General features: G+C 39.9%; 1 protein-coding gene across 1 annotated transcript in view; it reads right to left on the reverse strand.

The window, feature by feature from the left end:
• SPATA7 (spermatogenesis associated 7) overlaps window positions 1-20,729 on the reverse strand; it is a 61,274-nt gene that overhangs the window by 2,803 nt on the left and 37,742 nt on the right. Inside the window, exons 6-11 of the mRNA XM_006839637.1 lie at window positions 17,902-18,350; window positions 16,541-16,607; window positions 10,718-10,833; window positions 4,594-4,647; window positions 2,447-2,524; window positions 897-954 (exon numbers count right to left, since the gene is read on the reverse strand). Coding sequence (XP_006839700.1) covers window positions 897-954; window positions 2,447-2,524; window positions 4,594-4,647; window positions 10,718-10,833; window positions 16,541-16,607; window positions 17,902-18,350 — 822 coding nt within the window. The remainder of the gene's footprint in view (window positions 1-896; window positions 955-2,446; window positions 2,525-4,593; window positions 4,648-10,717; window positions 10,834-16,540; window positions 16,608-17,901; window positions 18,351-20,729) is intronic.

Consider the following 20,729-nt stretch of genomic DNA (forward strand, 5'->3'; position numbering starts at 1 on the left):
TCAGTCGGCCAGATAGTTGTCTTCCAAATTTCTTGGCAGAGATGAGTGAGTGCCTCCTGTGCCGCCTCACTTTCTTGAAAGATTTCAATTTATGGATGTAGTAGCTCAAAATACCAACAGAGAGGGAAGGAGTCTTCACATCAAGTATCAATGCTATCCCCTCTGTAAACAGTGTAGATAGGCATGGGCAACTTAGTGGCTACCTAAAATGAGGAGGTGATAAAGGCACAAAGTGACTGGCTTACAAGGTTTCAAGAGGGAGTTTAGTTTCAGAGTTTGTGGGGGAAGATAGAACCCCATTGAATAGTTTTCATCTTGTCTAGACAAGTCTGGTGAAAGAGCTGGGTATAAGATTCTTGTGATTCAATAGTGAGAAGTTGTTATCATGACTAATTGTGACTGTCACAACAGTAAAGGTGCAAGTTTTGTAACAAAAATGGAGTAGTTACAAGTCCAGAAAGAGAGGACCCTAGGACCATCAAAGGAGAAGAGCACAACGGAATGCGGCACTTTTCCAGAGAAGCAGCGATGCCAGAGATGGAGGCAGAGATGAGGACATGGAAAGAGGGAGCAGCTGAGGACTCTAGACTCATGGAAAAGACAGGGACTGAGTGCTGGTGGCCAGGAGGCAGGCTTGCAGAATGTGCCCTTTGGTTGTTTAATTGATCATATATCCCCAGAGGGAATAGAAGCAAATACTGTTGAATGATGATGCACAGAGGAGACTGTAATCATTACAATAAAATGATGGTGTAAAGCTGATGTTCTCCCATGTAAACTACTAATCACTTCACAATTAAAAAGAAAAAAAAGCTTTTACCTTTTCAGGGCAGGGAAAAGCCTTGAAACTATTTCTACATTAGAGTTTTTTTAATGAATTCAAAGGAAAGACAAACCTCCTCCAAATGATGTTTGTTTTCTTTTACATGTCTCTCAAACAGTCTTTCTAAAAACCTGCAAATGATAAACAAAGTGTCAATATCTGAAAAATCAAGCAATCCATTCCATATAAAATAGGGATGCAATCATTAAATGACTAAAGGTTGAAAGTATTTTCTTAGACTAATCTTTTCCTCTGCAAGCTAAGGCTGCCCCTGTCCTTTTCTGTTCTGTCAAGTTCTCCAACTTGGAAGCGAGGATGTCTTCCATTACACATTTGCTGCAAGTTGGAATGAGGTACAGAAACTCCCTGTCTCCTATGTGTGGGCGTACACACACAACTAAAACTTGTTGGTTTTTTCCTTTCTACTAGTCTTTTTTGGCTCTATCAAAGGCTTCTTGCGAAACAGCCAATATACTTTGTTACTATTTGTTATCATTGATTAAGTTCTAAGCCAACATAACATTTATTCGTACCAACCTATCTAGCAATTTTTTAAAAGCCAAAGAAAGCTTCATCTACTTTTTAAAACTATTGTTAATGTTTTGGAATATTCACTCATAGGCATTTTTCTATGCATGTATATTACATTAATACAACTAGGCTCAAACATCAAATGCAGTTTGGCTACCTATTTTATTTTGTGTTCTTAATTAATAGCATATTGTGGATATCTTATATATCAATAAATTCACTTACATACATCATTCTTAATAAATAAATAGCACTTTATTCTTTATGATTATACTCTAGTTTATTCAACCAATCTTTTACTATTCAGCATTCAGGCTGCTAACTTTTTTTTTGGTTCCATAAAAGATGCGGCAGTGAATAACTTTATAACAGTAAGAGAAAATAAAATAAAAATCTTAGCATATACTATGCAAACATGCTAAACCAACTTGTAAAATGGAAGAAATAAATGGAATTACTGCCCAAAATGTAGGTCTTTTTGGGTATCTCTGTCCAAATAGTGAAAATGTCTGCTATAATTTAAAACAAGAAAATAAAAGAGCCTGACGAAGGGGACGGAAAGACTTGTTTGGAAGTCCCTCACTCGGCGCACTCGGTGCAGGATTGTAACATGGAAAGGAGGCAGTCTCTATCAGGGACCTGGGCTAGATAACACAACTTGAATAGATCTGTTACATAGAGTGAGGCCCAGTGCCCAGTGGATTGTACGTGCACAAATGGTCAAGCCAGATACCAGCTCACAGTTTCTTTATGGTGTGAAATACTCATGCTAGCTCAGCAAACCTGCCATTCCATGCAAATGCAAATGCAAAGTAAAATTTTATTTTTCTAGTCTGGTATAATCAAGAGATACAGCAGTACCTAAATGAGTAAAATATTATTTTTCTCTAACTCCTCCAAACTATGAACGTGTCTTAGAGTAAGAATTGTACAGTCCTTACATGTTGCCATCAATTATAAGAGTCTGATCTGCTCCCAAAAGCAATATGGTTCATTTCTTAATATGTGAAAATGACTAAAAACTTAACACCAAGCCAAGAATACTTTAATACAATTGTCATCACCAAATACAATTAAAAAAATAAATCTAACCTGTTGGAGAATAAACCAAGTTTCAAGATTTCATCTGTTATATCTTCAATGAAACTCAGATACAACAGCTCTTCTTCACTGTGAAAGCAAGGCAAAATAAGGCCCAAAGTAGGCTTTACTTACATGACAATCAAAGGAAACACAAGTATCTGATTAGAAATACCTTTTCTGTTACAAATGTACTACTATCTCTATTAAAGGAACGGTTCAAAAGCAAACATGCTTATTTTCTCACACTGCAAGGAAAAATATTTATTAAAATAAGAAAGTACTATCTAATAAAGGAAGATTTTATAGACATTTGCAACATTAATAGTGAAAAACAAAGGCAAACAGGAGGGGCTGCTAAGGTCAAGTAGGCAATGAATGGGATCTGTTTGGAGCAAACATTCTTGACTCTTGTTGTTAGGTGTTGACTGGGCTCCCACGCACAGCCACCCCACGCACAGAGAAACAAACATGGCTCATCCTGCACCAGCCTCACAACCAATGTTATGCTTGAGCCCACTGCTGCTGCCATGAGCCACTCCATCTTGTTGAAAGTCTGCTGCTTTGTTGCTGACTCTCCACTTTACCAAGCTAGGTGTCCTTCTCCTGGGCTGGTCCCTCCTGATAACATGTCGGAAGCATGAGAGATCAAGTCTCACCATCCCGGCTTCTAAGGAGCATTCTGGCTGTATTTCTTCCAACACAGAATTGTTTTGTTTGTTCCTGACTAATGGGTGGAGGGAGAGGAAGTCTTCCATTTCAACTGTGAAATCCTATGCTGCTCCCAAAAGAGCATTTTGTTTTAAGGTTGGGAACTCTATTGAGGGAAAAAACTTTATTTTTTCCTCAAAATGCTTGGAGAGGAAGAAAAAAATCTGAATAGATATTTTTACACACAGTGGGAATTTTCAGTTGCTGTGTTGTGCTGTTAAATAACAAGAAAATTGTTGTTATTAAGTGCCACTGAGTTGGTTCTGACCCATAGTAACCCAGTATGGGTTTCCAAGGAGCGGCTGGTCAGAGTCTGCACCACTGACCTTGTGATTCAAGCTGACTTTCAGTGCATGAATCCATACTGCCACATCAGGAAAATGAGGACACTGCTATCCGGTGTGGTTGCTGGAGGAGAAGCACTGGACTGCTAACCACAAGGTCAGCGGTTCAGGCCCACCAGCCTCTCTTCAGAATCCCTGAACAGGGTCACTATTAGTTGGAACCAACTCAAAAGATACGTCACCAACAACTGTTAAATTTACATAACCAGAAATTAGTGATAGTAGAAAATGTAAACAGTAACTACTCAGTTACTGAGTGAGTAAATACAAAGGGAAAAGTTAAACAGCAAATAGATAATAGAAAATTAAAACGTCATATAAAAAGCTACACTTTCAAACTGATTCCCAACTGGACTGTGAACCACAGGGTCAACAGTTCAAGCCTACCACTTGCTCCTTGGAAGCCCTATACAGGGTTGCTATGAATTGGAATTGACTCAACGGCATTTAACAACAATAATATGTAAGCAAGTTTGGGACTAAGTAAAACAATAAAATATATGACTTTCTCTGGAAAAAATACATATACAGCTTAAATAAACCAGTAAAACTTAGAAGTATAACATCTGCAAAGATCTGATAAGATTACAAACCTCTAGGAAGAGTATTCTGACTTATGCCAAGTCTGTATTTTTCTGAAACACTTCCTGATTACTTCACTATGCTTACTTGTAAAAATAAAAAAAAGTTAAAACCAAAACCAAACCAGTTGCCACTAAGTCAATTCCCATTGTAGGCAGAGTAGAACTCCCAGAGAGTTTTCAAGGCTGGGACCTTTCGGAAGCAGTTAGCTAACTACCTTTGGGTGGGTTTGAAACATCAAACTTTGGGTTAGCAGCCAAACACTTGGTCATCTGCACCACTTAGGGTACTGATTATTACAGTTTTTTAAGTAGATATTAACGTAAGAATGCATTTCTACTTGGGATTAAAATAATGACATAATTGATCATTATAATGACTCTCTCCAATTTGGGTGATTGATGCCCCAAAGCTGGCAGTAAGCAAGACTAGTGTTCAGTCCTGACTGATTTAATATTGGTCTGTGTGAGTCTTCGGTCTTGATTTCCACTAAGCCAAATGAAGAGGTCAGGATGAGCTTACTCAGAATGGATTTTCCTCCCTGAAGAAGGTTGTAGGGAATACTGCGTTATTGTCCTGGAAAGATAAATGATAAAAGATATCTTAGCAAAACAATAGTTGGCACACAACACAGCAGTGTTCAACAGCATCACACATGAATAGCAGTATGTGTTTCCGAACTTCCAGAGCACTTTCAGAGCCCTGATCTGATTGGAGCGTCAAAACATCCCTGTTAAGTATGTTGGGTGGGGATTACTTTCCCAGGTAGTAATGAGCTAGCTCACTGTGGGGGGCAGAGCCTACAGTAATGTGTAAAGGTTTCATGATAGTAAATAACAAAGACAAACTGTAAAACTAGTCTTCTAATGATCAATTCACACTGCTTTCCTAAAGTACACTCTACCCCATTTTCAACCAAGCAACAGATGGTTCTACAAGGGAGACAACAGCACTCATGGGCTCCACACACCATAGGATGGCCAGCCACTCAAAACAGGAATGTGAACAAGAAACACAGAGAGGAAGCAGGCAAGAGATGCTCCACTGAGGGGCCTGCAGTCACTGAGATGACGCAGTGTGTGGCTTGTTAGATGTAGAAGTGACGATCTGCTCTCGAAAGCTTCTCTCAACTCACAATTAAAAAATATATATAATAGCACTCCCTTAGTATAAACAACCATATTTTGTAATATATAAAGAGGTTAATATATAATAATAATATATAATATATAAACAGAGTCCCTGCCTGGTGCAAATGGTGAAGTGCTTGGCTACTAGGTGAAAGGTTGCAAGTCCACCCAGAGGCACCTAAGAAAGGCCTGGTGATCCGCTTCTGAAAAATCAGAACCATTGAAAACCTTTCATCTAGTCCGAGACACGTGGGTCTCCATCAGTTGGAGTTGACTTAACAGCAACTGGTTTTGTTTTGATTTTTGAATGTGTCAATATTGCTAGAGACAGATACTTCTTTATGAATGTATTTAAGTTGGTCATTCTGAAAAAAATCTGTCATTATTCCATTATGTCACTATTGAGACAATTCAAAGTAGACTCAGGGATGCTCAATTACAAGTAGCCCTAACTTAAGACAGAGTTCCATTGTGACAACTCCGCTCTAACCTACGTTGAATTACCTCCTTTTCCTTTTTCAGTTTCCATACAGCAGCGTTTTGAAGAGTAAATCTTAATAGTGAACATCTGTGAGTGACATCTGAGAATGATAATATCAGCTTATTACAGCTGCAACACTGGCGGTAGTACATATTACTAACAAGATGTTAAAAAACAGCCAACAGATGGTCATGGTGTTATTGCTGCTAAATGCTGTTGAGTTGGTTCCTTCTCATAGCGACCCTGGGTAGGTTTTCCATGGAGCGGATGGGAAGTTTGAATCACTGACCTTGCAGTTCAAACCACCTTGCAGTCCAGTGCTTACTCTACAGCACCACATAAAAGTCCTAAGTCCTCTGAACTCAAATATGTCTTATGTCAGAGAAGACCTGTACTTACCTGAAACAGGAAGTACTATAGGAGATAAACATTCGTTTTTAGGTCACTCTTTATATTCAATGAAACGCCTTCAAAGTCAAGGACAGGGAGGTTAGTTAGCAGTGAGCTCCCAGGTGACCTGAGCAGGTGAGAGCTCCCTCAGGAAGGCCTGAGGACAGAGCAGAAGCAATGCTGCGGGGCCCTGAGGGGTAGCGTGTGTTTGCTTTCTGGGCTGCCGCTTCTTTCCTGCTCATTTTTCAGTTCCCAGTTCCTCCTTTCTGCCACCCTCTTACACTGATATCCAGTCCCTGACATGGGAGAGGAAAGATGAAACCATTTACACTTTCTAGCATATTAAAGGAGCTCTGGTAGTGTAGAGATTAAGAGTCAGGCTGCTAAGATCAAGGTCAGCAGTTCAAAACTACTGGTCATTCCACAGGACAAAGATGAGGCTTTTTGCTCCTGTAAAGATTTACAGCCTCAGAAACCCTATTCAGGGTGGCTGTGAGTTGGAACCAACCACCACCACCACCACCACCACCACCACCCACACTTGTGAATCTATCATTCGTGTTTGGCACAGTATTCCATAATTATTAGACAAGTGTCTCTAGCCAACCAACAGGGAAAGATGAAGCACTAGCATTTGGTAATACCCTAAACCACAGACTATGACCCCTCAATGCCTGACTTTTCAGGACTCTTATGTGGCGCTGAGGGCTAATGCACTGGACTGCAAGGTCAGTTTGAACCACAAGGTTGGAGACTCAAGCTTAGCAGCCGTTCCTTGGAAACCCTATACAGGATTGCTATGACTTAGAACCAACTTGACAGCACTTGACAACAACAAAGTGCCATGTAAGCTGGCTACAATGACTGCCTGAGCACTTGGATTGTGTAAGAATCCTTTTTTCTATGAAGTGTTAGTGTCTCTTTTTCCTTTATGATTGAATTGGTTTAATGAATTCACTTACACTTTTATTGAGCACCTTGTTATTGTTAGGTGCCATCCAGTCGGTTCCAGCTCATAGCTGCCCTATGCACAATAGTCGGACACATGGCCTGGTATCCCGCCCCATCTTCACGAGTGAAACACGTGAGCCCACTGTTGTTGCCACTTTGTCAATCCATCTCGTTTGGGCTTCCTTGTTTTCACTCACGCTCCACTTTACCAAGCATTGATGCCTTCCCCAGGGACTGGACTCACCTGATACCATGTCGAAGTATGAGAGACGAAGTCTCTCCATCCTCACTTCTAAGGAACATTCTAGCTGTACTTATTCCAAGAAAGATTTGGTACTCTTTTAATATTCTCCTCCAACACCATAACTCAAAATGCAGTAATTCTTCTACAGTCTGTCTTACTCATGGCCCAACTTTCACATGCATATGAGGCTACTGAAAAATGTCAGTATAGGTGGCACCTTAGTCCTCAAACTGACATCTTTGCTCTTTAATACTTTTAAGAGGTCTTGTGCAGCTGATTTGTCTAGTATAATATGCTGTTTGATTTCTTGACTGCTGTTTCCATGAGTGTTCATGATGGATCCAAGCAAAATGAACTCTTAGACACTTCAATCTTTTCTCCATTTACCTGAAAGTTGTTATTGGTCCAGTGGTGAGGATTTTTGTTTTCTTTATACGACCCATACCAAAGGGGTTGTCACTGATCTTCATCAGTAAGTATTTTAAGTCCTCTTCACTTCCAGCAAGCAAAGTGTGGCATCTGCATTCACAGGTTGTTAATGAGTCTTTCTCCAATCCTGATGCCACATTCTTCTTCATATAATCCAGCTTCTTGGATTATTTGCTCAGCATACAGGTTGAATGAATATGACCAAATACAACCCTGATGCACACCTTTCTCCTGATTTTAAACCATTCGGCATCCCCTTGTTCTATTGTAATAACTGCCACTTGGTCATGTATAGACTCAAGAGCAAAATGAAGTGTTTTGGAAATCCCACTCTTCACAATGTTGTCCACAGTTATCACAATCCACACAGTCAAAACCCTTTGCAGAGACAATGAAGCACAAATAAACATCTTTCTGCTGTTCTCGTCTTTTAGCCAAGATCCATCGAAGTTAGCAATGATATGGCAAGTTCTACGTCCTCTTTGGAATCTGGCTCCAACCTCTGTCAATGCATTGGTTGCAGACATTTTTAAATTATCTTCAGCAAAATTTTACTTGCATTTGATATTAATGATATTGTTTGACATTCCATTGGGTCACCTCTCTTTGGAATGGACACAAATATGGATTTCTTCCAACTGGTTGGCTGGCTAGCTGTCTTCCAAATTTTTTGGCATAGATGAGAGAGTGCCTCTAGTGCTGCATCAGTTCGTTGAAAGATTTCAATTCCCAGAGCCTTGTTCTTTGCCAGTGCCTTCAGTGCTCACTGGACTTCTTCCTACAGTTGTTACCTCTTGAAATGAATGAACATTAACCATTTCTTTTTGATATACTGACTCTGTGTGTACCTTCCATTTCCTTTTGATACTTTTTGCATCATTCAAAATTTTGCCCACAGAAACCTTCAATATTGCAAGTTGAAGACTTGAAGTTTTTCTCTTCAGTTCTTTAGGCTTGAGAAATGCTAGACATTTTCATCCCTTTGGTTTCTAACTCCAGGTCATTGCACATTTGATTATAATACTTTGTTTCTAAAACTTCCCTTTGAAATGTTCTGTTCAGCTCTTTTACTTCCTTATGTCTTCTATTTGCTTTAGCAAACTTTAGGGTCTTTTCTGACATCCATTTTTGTCTTTTCATCTTTTTAATGAGTTTTTGCTTTCTTCTGTATGATGTTTTTGATGTCATCCCACAGCTCTTCTGGTCTTCAGCCATTAGCGTCTAATGCATCAAATCTGTTCTTGAGACAATCTCTAAATTTAGATGGGATATATTCAAGGTCATATTTTGGCTCTCATGAACTTGTTTTTAATTTTTTTTTAGCGTCATCCTGAACTTGCACATGAGTAACTGATGGTGTGTTCCACAGTCTGCCCCTGGTTTAGCTTATGATATAGGGCCTTTCCATTGTCTCTTTCCACAAATGTCGTCAATTTGATTTCTGTATATTCTATCTGATGAGGTCCATGTGTATAGTCACCTTTCATGTTGTTTAGAAAAGGTATTTGCAATGAATAAGTCATAGGACTTGCAAAATTCTGTCACGTGATCTCCAATGTCATTTCTATCACCTAGGCCATATTTTCCAACTTACTGATCCATCCTCCCTGTTTAAGCCTTCACATTCCAATCACCAGTAATTATCAATACATCTTTATTGCATGTTGGATCAAATTCAGATTGAAGAAGTTAGTAACACTCTTCAATTTAATCACCACTGACGTTAGTGATTGGTGGGCAAATTTGCATAATAGTGGTATTAACTGGTCTTTCTTGTAGGCATATGGATATTATCTTATCACAGACAGCGCTGTGCTTCAAGATTCACCTTGAAATGCCCTTTCTGAGGATGAATTTGTTGTTCCTGGCATAGTAAACCTTATGACTGTCGTATTTAAGATGGCCAGTATTAGTTCATATTAATGTTTAGGTATTCCATTTCATTTCTAACTCTGTTCAGTTTTCCTAGATGCCAGATTTCATACATTCCATGTTCCGATTATTAAAGGATGTTTGCAGTTGTTTTTTTCTCATTTTGACTTGTGCCCCATCAGCAAATGAAGGTCCCCAAAGCTTTCCTTCATCTGTGTCATCACTCTCAACTGCTTTATCCTCAGCTGTAATTTGAATGCCTTCTAATCTGAGGGGTCCATCTTCAGGCACTGCATTTGACAGCATTCCGGTGCTATTCATACGGTTTTCATCTTCTGGCACGGTTTCTGATTATGTGCTGCTGCTATTCCTGAGGTTTCCAGTGGCTAACTGCTGTTCAGAAGTGATTTGATTTCCTTCCTAGTCTGTCTTCATCTGGAAGGTTCATGAAACGTGACCACCATGGGTCAATACTGCTGGTATTTCAGGTACCTGTGGCATAGCTTCCAGCTTCATAGTGACACACAGGTCACCGCAGTCTGACAAGCTGACAGATGAGTAGTGGACTGAGCACCTATACTTTGGACATTGCCCTTGATAAAATCAACAATGCCACTGAATTGCACGGCACCAAAACAGAATAAAACTCAAACCAAACCCAGTGTCTCTGAGTCATTTCCGACTCCCAGCAATCCTAGAGAATAGAGTAGAACTTTCCTTAGGGTTTCCCAGACTGCCACCCTTAGGGGCGCACACAGCCTCATCTTGTCCCAGCGGAGGGACTGGTGGGCTTGAAATGCTGATCTTGCCATTAGCAATGCAATGTTTCATCCACTGCTCCACTTCTCACTGACATCAAGTCAGTTCTGACTCATAACAACCCTGTGCAGGGTTTCTAAGGTTGCACATCTTTACGGGAGCAGAAAGCCTCATCTTTCTCCTGTGGGACTGCTGGTGGGTTTGAACTGCCAACCTTGTAGTCAGCAGTCTAGTGCTTATCCTACAGCAACACCAGGGCTCTCCCAGAGCTTGTTAAAACAGAACAGTACAATGTATCATTAAAACAGTACGTGTCAAGCACTACGGGTCTGTTTAGCAGGAAAGCAGCTTGATAAGAGAGTTGAGATGATTGCTCCGTAAGCTGTTTACCTGGATGAGGAGTGCTGGAGAATACCATCTTTAATGTCGTCCCAGGTTAGGCCACGGCCTTCTGAAGGTAAAGGCCTTTCGGTCTCTTTGCTGTCATGTGTTACACAGCTAGGTGCCTGGAATATAGTATGAGAAAAAAAATCCTTTACTTCAAAAATACATATGAAAGCAGATACAAAACAAAACACAACAAACTGCAAAAGAAAGCAGAGAGGTTTCCAGTAGTTAAAAGTGATTGATTATAATGCAGGAATAGTGTAGAATAATGTTGCCGTCCAATCAGTACTTGGTTCCCTTCAGCTTGTTTAAGACAAAACTTCTTTCTTGTATTTTAATAAGACATTTTAAGTTACATTAAGAAATCAACACAAATAAACCTATCAACAGAAAAGGAAGCAAATTTTGAAAATTTCAAGTACATTTGAGAAAAACAACCCTCATTACTCAGAAATTCAAATAACCCATCTGTTTCAAACGCCAGCGGAGCAGCTATGGGAAAGCAACGGTAGCAGCCCTGGCAAGATGAACCAGATCAACTATGGGAACAATATAAACAGTGTGAACTTTGACAATATGGACAATATTAACAATACGAATAAGAAAATAGAAAACAGCATTAACATAACAACATGAACATTAAGAATGCTGTAGTTGTTAGCTGCCATTGAGTTGGTGTGGACTCACAGCGACCCTACACACAACAGAACGAAACACCTGCCTGGCTCTGCACCAACCTCACAATCTTTGCTACTCCTGAGCCCACTGCTGCTGCCACTGTGCCTGTCCATTTCATTGGGGGTCTTCCTCCTTTTCTCTTACCCTCCACTTTATATGATATCCTTCTCCACGGACTGGTCCCTCCAGATAATAAGTCCAAGGACAAAGTTTCACCATCCTCACTTCCAAGAAGCATTTTGGCTGTACTTCTTCCAATGCAGAGCTGTTTGTTCTTTTGGAAGACCATGGTACTTTCAATATTCTCCAACACCATAACTCAAATGAACCAATTCTTCTACAGTCTTCCTTATTCACTGTCCAGCTTTCGCATGCATATGTAGTTGTTGAAAATACCATGGCTTGGGTCAGGCGCACCTTAGTCCTCAAACTGACATCTTGGCTCTTCAACACTTTAAAGAGGTCTTGTGCAGCAGATTTGCTTAATGCAATACGTTGTTTGATTTCTTGACTGCTGCTTCCAAGAGTGTTGATGATTGATCCAAGCAAAATGAAGTCTTTGATAACCTCAATCTCTTCTCCATATATATATTGATGCTGTTTATTTGGTCCAGTGGTGAGGATTTTTGTTATCTTTACATTGAGATGCAGTCCATACCCCAGAGGCTGTGGTCTTTCATCTTCATCAGTATTTTAAGTCCTCTTGACTTTCAGCAAGTAAGGCTGTATCAGCAGCATACTGAAGGTTGTTAATGAGTCTTCCTCCAATCCTGATGCCACATTTTTCTTCATACAAATCAGCTTCTTAGATTATTTGCTCAGCATACAGATTGAATAAATATGGTGAAAGAATACAACCTTGGTGCACACCTTTCCTATTTTTTTTTCTTTGAAAAGATTGTTGTTGTGTGCTATTTTTTCCCCATGTTTTATTGTGAATTATATGATAGTTTACATGAGAGAACTTTAGTTTTACATTCATTCCATCATATATCATCTCATTGCCATGGTTCCAATCCCCTCCATGCATCATCAACCGACCAAAGGGTATACCCTATAAACCCGCCCCCTACACTCCCCCGCCCCTATTCTTCAGGACCCAGTCCCTCTCCCTCTCTGGATCCAAAGTCCCCATCCGCTTCATCACCTCCACGTCATCGTCTCTGCCTCCATCTCGGGGCTGGTTGCTTCTCTGGGTAGGGTCCCGCTCTCGGCTCTTCTCCCTTGATGGTCCCAGAGACCTCTGCTTCTAGACTGCAGAGTTAATAACTCCCTTCCTTGCTACCAAACATCTACCTTTATATTTCCAACCCTCACAACGAGTCCTGATAACAATCGTTCACTATTGTATCACAAGTGACCCTTCTGCATTTCATTTCATCAGCTCCGCCTAGACAGACTGGATAGTACTCACTGGAGATTCTGCCTTCCTCCATGCCCCTTAGCTCTAGGTTCCATCTTGAAAGCTTGTAAGCCAGTTACTTCTTGCCTTTGTGGTTTCTCCCCTCCATCTGGGTATCCAATGTCCAAGTTGCCCATCTCTGTCTACTCTGTGTGTGGAGGGGGTAGGAATGTTTCTTGCTGTGAGGGTTTGTTCCCTCTTTTGGGTTACTGTATCCATAGGTGTAGATCAAGTTCATCAAATTGTCTCAGATCACTCTTTTTTTTTCCACCTTCTTTCTTCTCCTGGTTGAGTTCTGATCATCCATTCATCGGGACCAGGTCACGTGGGTACCATCTGCAAGTGTGGGTGTTCTTGTGCATATGCCCTCTCTTCCTATGAGCTGGTAGCTTCACTCTCTACTCTAGTCTTCTGTGGCCACGCCACTGACTCTGGTCCCAGTAGTCCTCAGGTTTCCCCACACTGCTGGCCAACCATGCCCCCATCTGGGCCAAAAGAAGCCCACCAAACACTGTAGGGCTTAGCTTGCCGCTTCATTGCTGCTTTTACCCCACTTCTCCCTATCGGCGATGCGTGTGGTCACCAATCGGCGCGTATTTCTCTTGAGTCTTAGTCTTGGAAGGGGGTTTGCATTAAGAGGACCTCACCACTTGCCTTGATGTTTCCTGGACAAGCAATTTGTTTGTTCTTGTAGTAACAGTCCATCTGCCTCTATTGTTTTGTATTTTTCCTGTAGGTCTTTCTTTCAAGAAGTATCTTCTGTTCTTCTAGCCGCTCCAGGCTGGTTTGCTCGTCCTTTCAAGTTGGAATTTCCCATCTCTGGAGATCTGGATGTGGTTCAGGCTACTATCTATAGTCTTATGTATTGCAAAGGCTCCGCAGGAATCCTCCTTCACTGGGCACTTTGTAGCCCCATTTTAGGTGTTCCAATCACTTATAGGCAGAAGACGGACTTTACAAGCTTTCTATGATGATGTTTCTGACTATTCCTTTCTCTCCCCCTCTGGTGTCTATTTTATATTATAATGCAAGGAAAACCAAGATTCAAAAGACAGCCAAGCATCTTAACATTATTCCCCCCTTTTCCCCATTCCAACCATGGGTCAATCTCTGTATCCCAGAGCCCTATAGTTCCAAGGTTGTGCATGCATCATTCTTAATCTCTGTCCCACTTAGCCCATTCAAACATGCCTACTTGTTCTCCCATCTGCTTTGTTCTTCCGTTTCCCTCTCCCTCCTTGTATATTGCCCCCCTCCATAGCACCCAAACTTTCCTGTGTCTAATCCCTACCCTGTGCTCCACCTTCCCTTCCCTCCCCTTCCCAACAATCAACAAAGACTTCCCCCTACCCCCCTTTTAACATAATTTCTTTTTCTTAGTCTGTTACAGTAGTGGTCCTGTGCAGTATTTCTCTTTTTGTGACTGACTAATTTCACTCAGCATAATATCCTCAAGGTTCATCCATGTTATGTGGTGGCTTGCCGCTTCCTTGTTATTCTTCAAGGTAGCATAATATTCCATTGTGTGTATGTACCAGTTTGTTTATCCATTCTTCAGTTGATGGGCACTTTTCGTTGTCTCCATCTTTTTGCTATTGTAAATATGAACATTACACCTTTCCTATTTTAAACCATTCGGTGTTCCCTTGTTCTGTTTGAATAACTCTTCTGGGTCTATGTACAGGTTCCTCATGAGCACAACTAAGTGTTCCAGAATACTCATTCTTCACAATGGTGCTTATATTCACATAACTGAATTCACATAACTTGCCATTATTCACATAACTGAAAGCTTTTATGTAGTCAATAAAGCACAGGTAAACATCTTCCTGGTATTCCTTGCTTTTAGCCAAGATCCATCTGACATTAGCAATGATACCCCTCATTCCATGTCCTCTTCTGAATCCGTCTTGAACCTCTGGAAGTTCTCTGTCAATGTATGGTTGCAGCTGTTTCTATATCTCTTTAGTAAAACTTTACTTGCATGCGACATTAAGATACTGTCCTATTATTTATACATTCCATTGGGTTACCTCTTTGGAGTGGGCATGGGTACGGATCTCTTCCAGTCAGTTGGCTAGGCAGCTGTCTTCCAAATTTCTTGGCATAGATAAGTGAGTGCCTCCAGCACTGCATCAGTTTGGTGAAAGATTTCAGTTTGTACTCCGTCTATTCCCAGTGCGTTGTTCTTTGCCAATGCTTTCAATGCACCCTGGACGTCTTCCGTCAGGATCATTGGCTCTTGATCATATGCTACCTCTTAAAATAGTTGAACATCAACCATTTCTTTTTGGTAGAGTGACTCTGTGTATTCCTTCCCTCTTCTTCTTTTTTTTTTTTTTTTCTTTTTTCTTTTGATGCTTTCTACAGCATTCATTATTTTGCCCAGAGACTCTTCAGTACTGCCAGTCGAGGTTTGAATTTTTTCTTCTGTTCCCTCAGCTTGACAACAATATGAATAACAATATGAACAATGTGAACATTAACAATCTGAAGGACATTATTAATATGAATAACAATATGAACATGAACAATAATAGTAACAACAACAACAAAAAAATGGCTACTTCCTTTCACAGAATCCTTATTATGTGGATGAGGCAGCCACATGGCTCGCACTTCCTGAATGAAGCTGGACAACGCTCAGCACGTCTAGTGCCCCGCTTTGGAATAAACGTGCTTCCTCCAGTCCATGGCCATCTATTACTGGTTACTGAGTACAGGGGCACACCATTTTCTTGCAGAGTTAGGGACAGACCTTTAGGACACACATTATAAAAATGAACTGCTTCTGCTTTGTTTGCTATCTGTAGAGGCAGCAGGCTTTATCAAACTCGTTTATCCCACACTTCACCTACATCACATGTTCGTCACAGCGATACTCCTAGGCAAGTGCAGTTTTCCTAGATGAGGACCCTGAGTCTGCAGAGGAAAGGGGAGCTGTGCTGGCTTCTCCAGTGCTAGGACCCTCTGTTGAACAGCGAGTCAGAGCTGAGCTGTAAATCTAAGGAAGCTGGGTGGGATTTATAATCTTTTCTATTGTCTCTGAGTCTGTGTCTGAACTCTTAATAGAGACCCCCCCCTTTTTTTTAAACAAATAATAAACTTAAATTAGAATATGATAGGCAGTACCCAAAATAGAAATAAATAATAAATATCAACTAGCCTCAAAATCAAATTTAAAGCTGTAATCTTTTACAAGAAATGATTTTGCTAAGCCTTCAAAATATAAACATTTTGATCAAGAGCTTAATTGTCTAGAAAAAGTAAAATCAAACATAAAAGAATGCTGTGATCCATCATTCTGATAAAAATGCCTAACTTTGAATCAGTGGCAATTCTTAAAAAAATAAAAATAAATAAAAATGCAGACATAAAAACTGAAATAGCTTCTACTCAGCCTTACTGGTTCCTTTAGTCATTCAAGTCTGCATCTTTGAAAACATTAAAGCATTTTCATTCATCTAGCCAATCGGTGAATTAATCATCCAGAGAAGATGCTAATAAAGTGATTTCCCAGGTAGGGCAGAAACCATGTGGCCATTCACAGAGACCTGTAACTATCTGTAAACAGGTCACTTCCATATACTGACTACAGCACATGCAACGAGTGTCTCCAAGAGATTCTACTTCACAGTCCTCATACTTACACAGAAACACCAGCTCTAAATAGATACACCTACTTTTCTCAGTTAACGTTTCTATAATTCAAGTGCTGCAACACAAACACATCTCATTTTTATTACCTGTTTTACGTTCGTTTCAGAATTGGTCAAATGCTCGGTCTCAGCTGTCTCAGAATCAGAATTAAAGCTGTAATATTTTAAAAGAAATGACAATAAGCCTTCAAATAGAAACACAGTGACAGAATGCTATACTGCCTAGGAAAAAATGAACTCAAGCATTAAGAGAATGAGATTGATCTATCCTCAAGCAGTGTGTAACGTCCAGTAACAAAACCAAGAAATATAGATGGCTTGAGTACATATGCCTCTTGTTCTTTTGTTGAATACCAGCTACATGTCAGTTGGACAGAACAGTCTAGAATATGGGAAATATTACCTTCATGAGCGTTAACTATAAGCAGAAAATGAAAGACTTGCTTGATTTCTGCCCAACTGAGTTCTGTCAGATATTCAAATGCTCTAACTCTTTGGTTAAGCATCTGCGAAACATATCTGATACTATTGTACCTCTTCTCTGTACCCAAAACAAAACTAGTTGTTTTTTTTTAAAAGTTTCTAAAATAACTAAAACCTATTATCAGGTAAATATTTGTTCACATCATAGTAGGAAAAATATTCACAAATCAGCTAACATTTAATACCATATAAGATTTGTTTTATTTGGCAAAGTCAGGAACATCTGTTATGTGCCAGGTACCACTGTATGTGAAAACATTGAGGTAAATTACACTTAATTTCTAGAAATTATCCCAACTATCTAAATTATTTTTGGGGTTGTTTTCCTAAAAGACTGAAACTGAGTACTTGAGACAAAGGGTAACAGGAGTAGGTGGTTAAGCGATTGTGTTTGTTTCCCCTGTAGCCAACTTTTTTGTGTTTTTTTCTAGCATGAATTACTAGACAAGCTTGCACAGATCCTGTCTGTTTTAAGACTGCTCTGAAAATCATGCCTGAAACAATAAATTAAAGGAAGTAACATTTATATTTATAGGAACCAGAGAAGTTTAATAGCTACTGTTTCTCTATTTTTTCAATAATTACTTTTATAGTTTTAGTGATACATACGAAATGAAGTCATATTAACCTTATTGTAATAAGATACGACCACACATGAAGTCTGGTACTTGAGACACATGATATAAAATAAAATCCCAAGCCCAAACCCATGATCATCAAGTTGATCCCGATTCAAAATGACCCCAGTTAAGGTTTCTGAGACCGTCAGTCTTCATGGGAATAGACAGCCTCATCTTCCTCCCTCGAAGTGCCTGGTGGCTTGACCCACTGACCTTAAAGTTAGCAGTCCAACAATACCTAACCCCTCACACCAGCAGAGCTCCTTAAGATCTACATTAAGAACTACCAATTTCACCTCTATAACATCCAGAAGGGTTGGCTATTGGCTGATGATAACGCCATACCTGCTTAATTCCGTCTGGGTTTCAGCTTCTACCTGATGAGCCTTTTTTCTTTTGGCAGGTGTATAATACCGGTACTGGGACAGGAAAGATTTTGCTTCTGTTTTTAAAGTGCGTGGAGTGAATGGCAATTGGTTGTTAGAAAAGAATTCGGAATGTTTATCTAGCAGATCCCCACTGGGTGCTTTTGAAATAGCTAATCGGAGGGGATTTGGGAATGTGCTCTTGGGCCCTCTGCCCGAGCTGGATTTCCTGGCACGGGCAGCTGTGTAATCCATGCTGGAAAGGCAGGGATGGGAGTTCTGCTTAGCACCATTCCTGAGGACTTTGTCAGCTTTAGATGCTCCAAGGTGTAGTGTCTCTAAAGAAGGTACTGGTGACCTCGAAAAGGTTGGGAATCCGTTCACTTCTTCTATGAACACAACAGCCTCGTCTTGTGGTTCCCCTGAAGGCTAAGAACAAGTGGTTTGAGAGTCAAACGCATTTATAAATTCATCACAAGTTCTCTAGACTTTCTTTATTTAGATAAATGAGTATTTAGAGGAGTTGACTTGTTAACAACAGTGAAGAAGTTAAAATCAGTGTAAGAAACTTGGTACTGTAAAAAAATCTAAAAATGGTATCATTTTCAAATGAGTTTTAAAAATAGATAATACGAGGCACTGGTGAAGAACAGAGGCTTGGATGGGTTCCAATTTGTTAGAGTCTGTGCCCTGAGTTTTTCAGCTATAAAACAGTAGTAGTAATTATGGCATCTCCGAGAAGCTGATGTGAGTTCATATATTTTAAGCATAGTTAAAAGTTCCATAGTTATAACAGTACCTTATACATATTAAGCATTCTACATATGTTAGTAGCAGTGAAAGGAGTAATTGTTATAATTACTCTTTTATTCTACTCCGTGTCAAAATAGTACTTATCATCTAAATATAGTTACTGAAATTATTAAAAAGTAAAATTAAAAATAAATATTTATATTATTGTTTTAAAGGGAAAAGAGATCAGATCAGTCATGACTTCATTTATAAACTAAGTAAAATTAAGCAAGAGAAATCCATCTTTTAAAGATACATTTTGTCAAATAACTAGGCCTTGCAATAAGGTTTTGTATTTGTGAGTAGCCTCCATTATTAGTTGAATAGGCAGGTTAAGACAGACCAAACGATTCGTTAGCAAGTCCTTTTTTCCATCCATCATGTGCAATGAAATGGAAATCAAAGGGATCTGTATTTCTTCACCAGAGTCAGTGCTGGGTCATCAGTTTACATCCAACAAATCACACACTTTGCTTCATCTCAAGGACTCCAATCTCCTCCATGTAACAACACTTATCCCACTTCCTCTGTGTGGTTCCTATTTCCAGTCCACTTGCAATGTGGGTTAATGCGCCAGACTGCAAAGCCATTTGAACTGCACAGTTGGTGGTTCAAGCTCACCAGCCGCTCCTCAGAAACTCTATATAGGGATGCTATGGGTCAGAACCGACTCAATGGCATTTAACAACAACAACAACCACCTTCCTAAGCCTTCTAAACTTTTCCACTAGGTAAATGATGCCCTTTTGATCTTGAATGGTTGACATTTCCATGGTGAGTGTACCTCACTAGTACTGCTGACCAGGTTGAAAACTAGACCACAAGGGTGAGTTTCCTTCCAGACCTGGAGGGTGGCCGAGGCCCATAGTCTTGGGTTCCTCTACTCTCTTAAACTGCAGAGTTTCTGATCTATGATTTCATACATGTAAATTGCTAATGTATTCATTCAGATGCAAGGGTAAACCTTCACCAAATTCAGACAACTGTTAGTCTGATTAGCCATATAATCAATCTAATTATCAAAATAAATATACTGCCCAAAAAGTCATTTTGAGACTACTTGAATGTATCTAAAATATTTACCATCAAAAGTTACAAAATTCCAAGTTACTGTAAATGGAGTCAATAAAAAATATACTCAAAAGTATAAATTAACTATTTTATGGAGACAAAAGCTAAAGGTTTGCAATGTCTAATAGAAAAATAAATGAAAGCATCTTACATTTCTAGACTTCATTATGTATTTTATTTTTAACAAATCCCATTCTTATCTAAAGACGCAATTATGAAATTACATTGTTGTTGTTGTTGTTGTCAGGTGCCATCGAGTCAGAACCGACTCATAGCGACCCCATGCACAGCAGAATGAAACACTGTCCGATCCTGGGCCAACCTCACCACTGCTGCCACACTTGACGCCATCAGTGATGCCACCTGGCTGATCCATCTCGTTGGGGGTCTTCCTTTTTTTCTCTGACGCTCCATCTTACCCAGCATGACATCCTTCTCCAGCGACTGTTCTCTCCTGACAATATGTCCAAAGTATGAGAGACAAAGCTTAGCGATCCTGGCCTCCAAGGAGCACTCTGGCTACACTTCTTCCAAAATAGATCTATTGGTTCTATGGCAGTCCGTGGCACTTTTAGTATTCTCCTCCAACACCACAACTCAAAGGCATCAATTCTTCTATGGTCTTCCTTATTCACTGTCCAGGCTTTCACATCCATATGAGGTTATTAAAAATACCATGGCTTGGGTCAGGCGCACCTTAGTCCTCAAGCTGACATCTCTGCTCTTCAACACTTTAAAAAGTTCCTGTGCAGCAGATTTTCCCAATGCAATACGTCATCTGATCTTTTGACTGCTGTTTCCACGATTGTTGACAGTTGATCCAAGAAGAATGAAGTCCTTGACAACTTCAGTCTTTTCTCTGTTGATAAGAATGTTGTTTATTGGTCCAGTGGTGAGGATTTTTGTTTTTCTGACATTGAGATGCAACCCATACCGAAGGCTGTG

This window comes from Chrysochloris asiatica, unplaced genomic scaffold, assembly GCF_000296735.1.
Source record: "Chrysochloris asiatica unplaced genomic scaffold, ChrAsi1.0 scaffold00025, whole genome shotgun sequence".
NCBI classification, from domain to species: Eukaryota; Metazoa; Chordata; class Mammalia; order Afrosoricida; family Chrysochloridae; genus Chrysochloris; species Chrysochloris asiatica.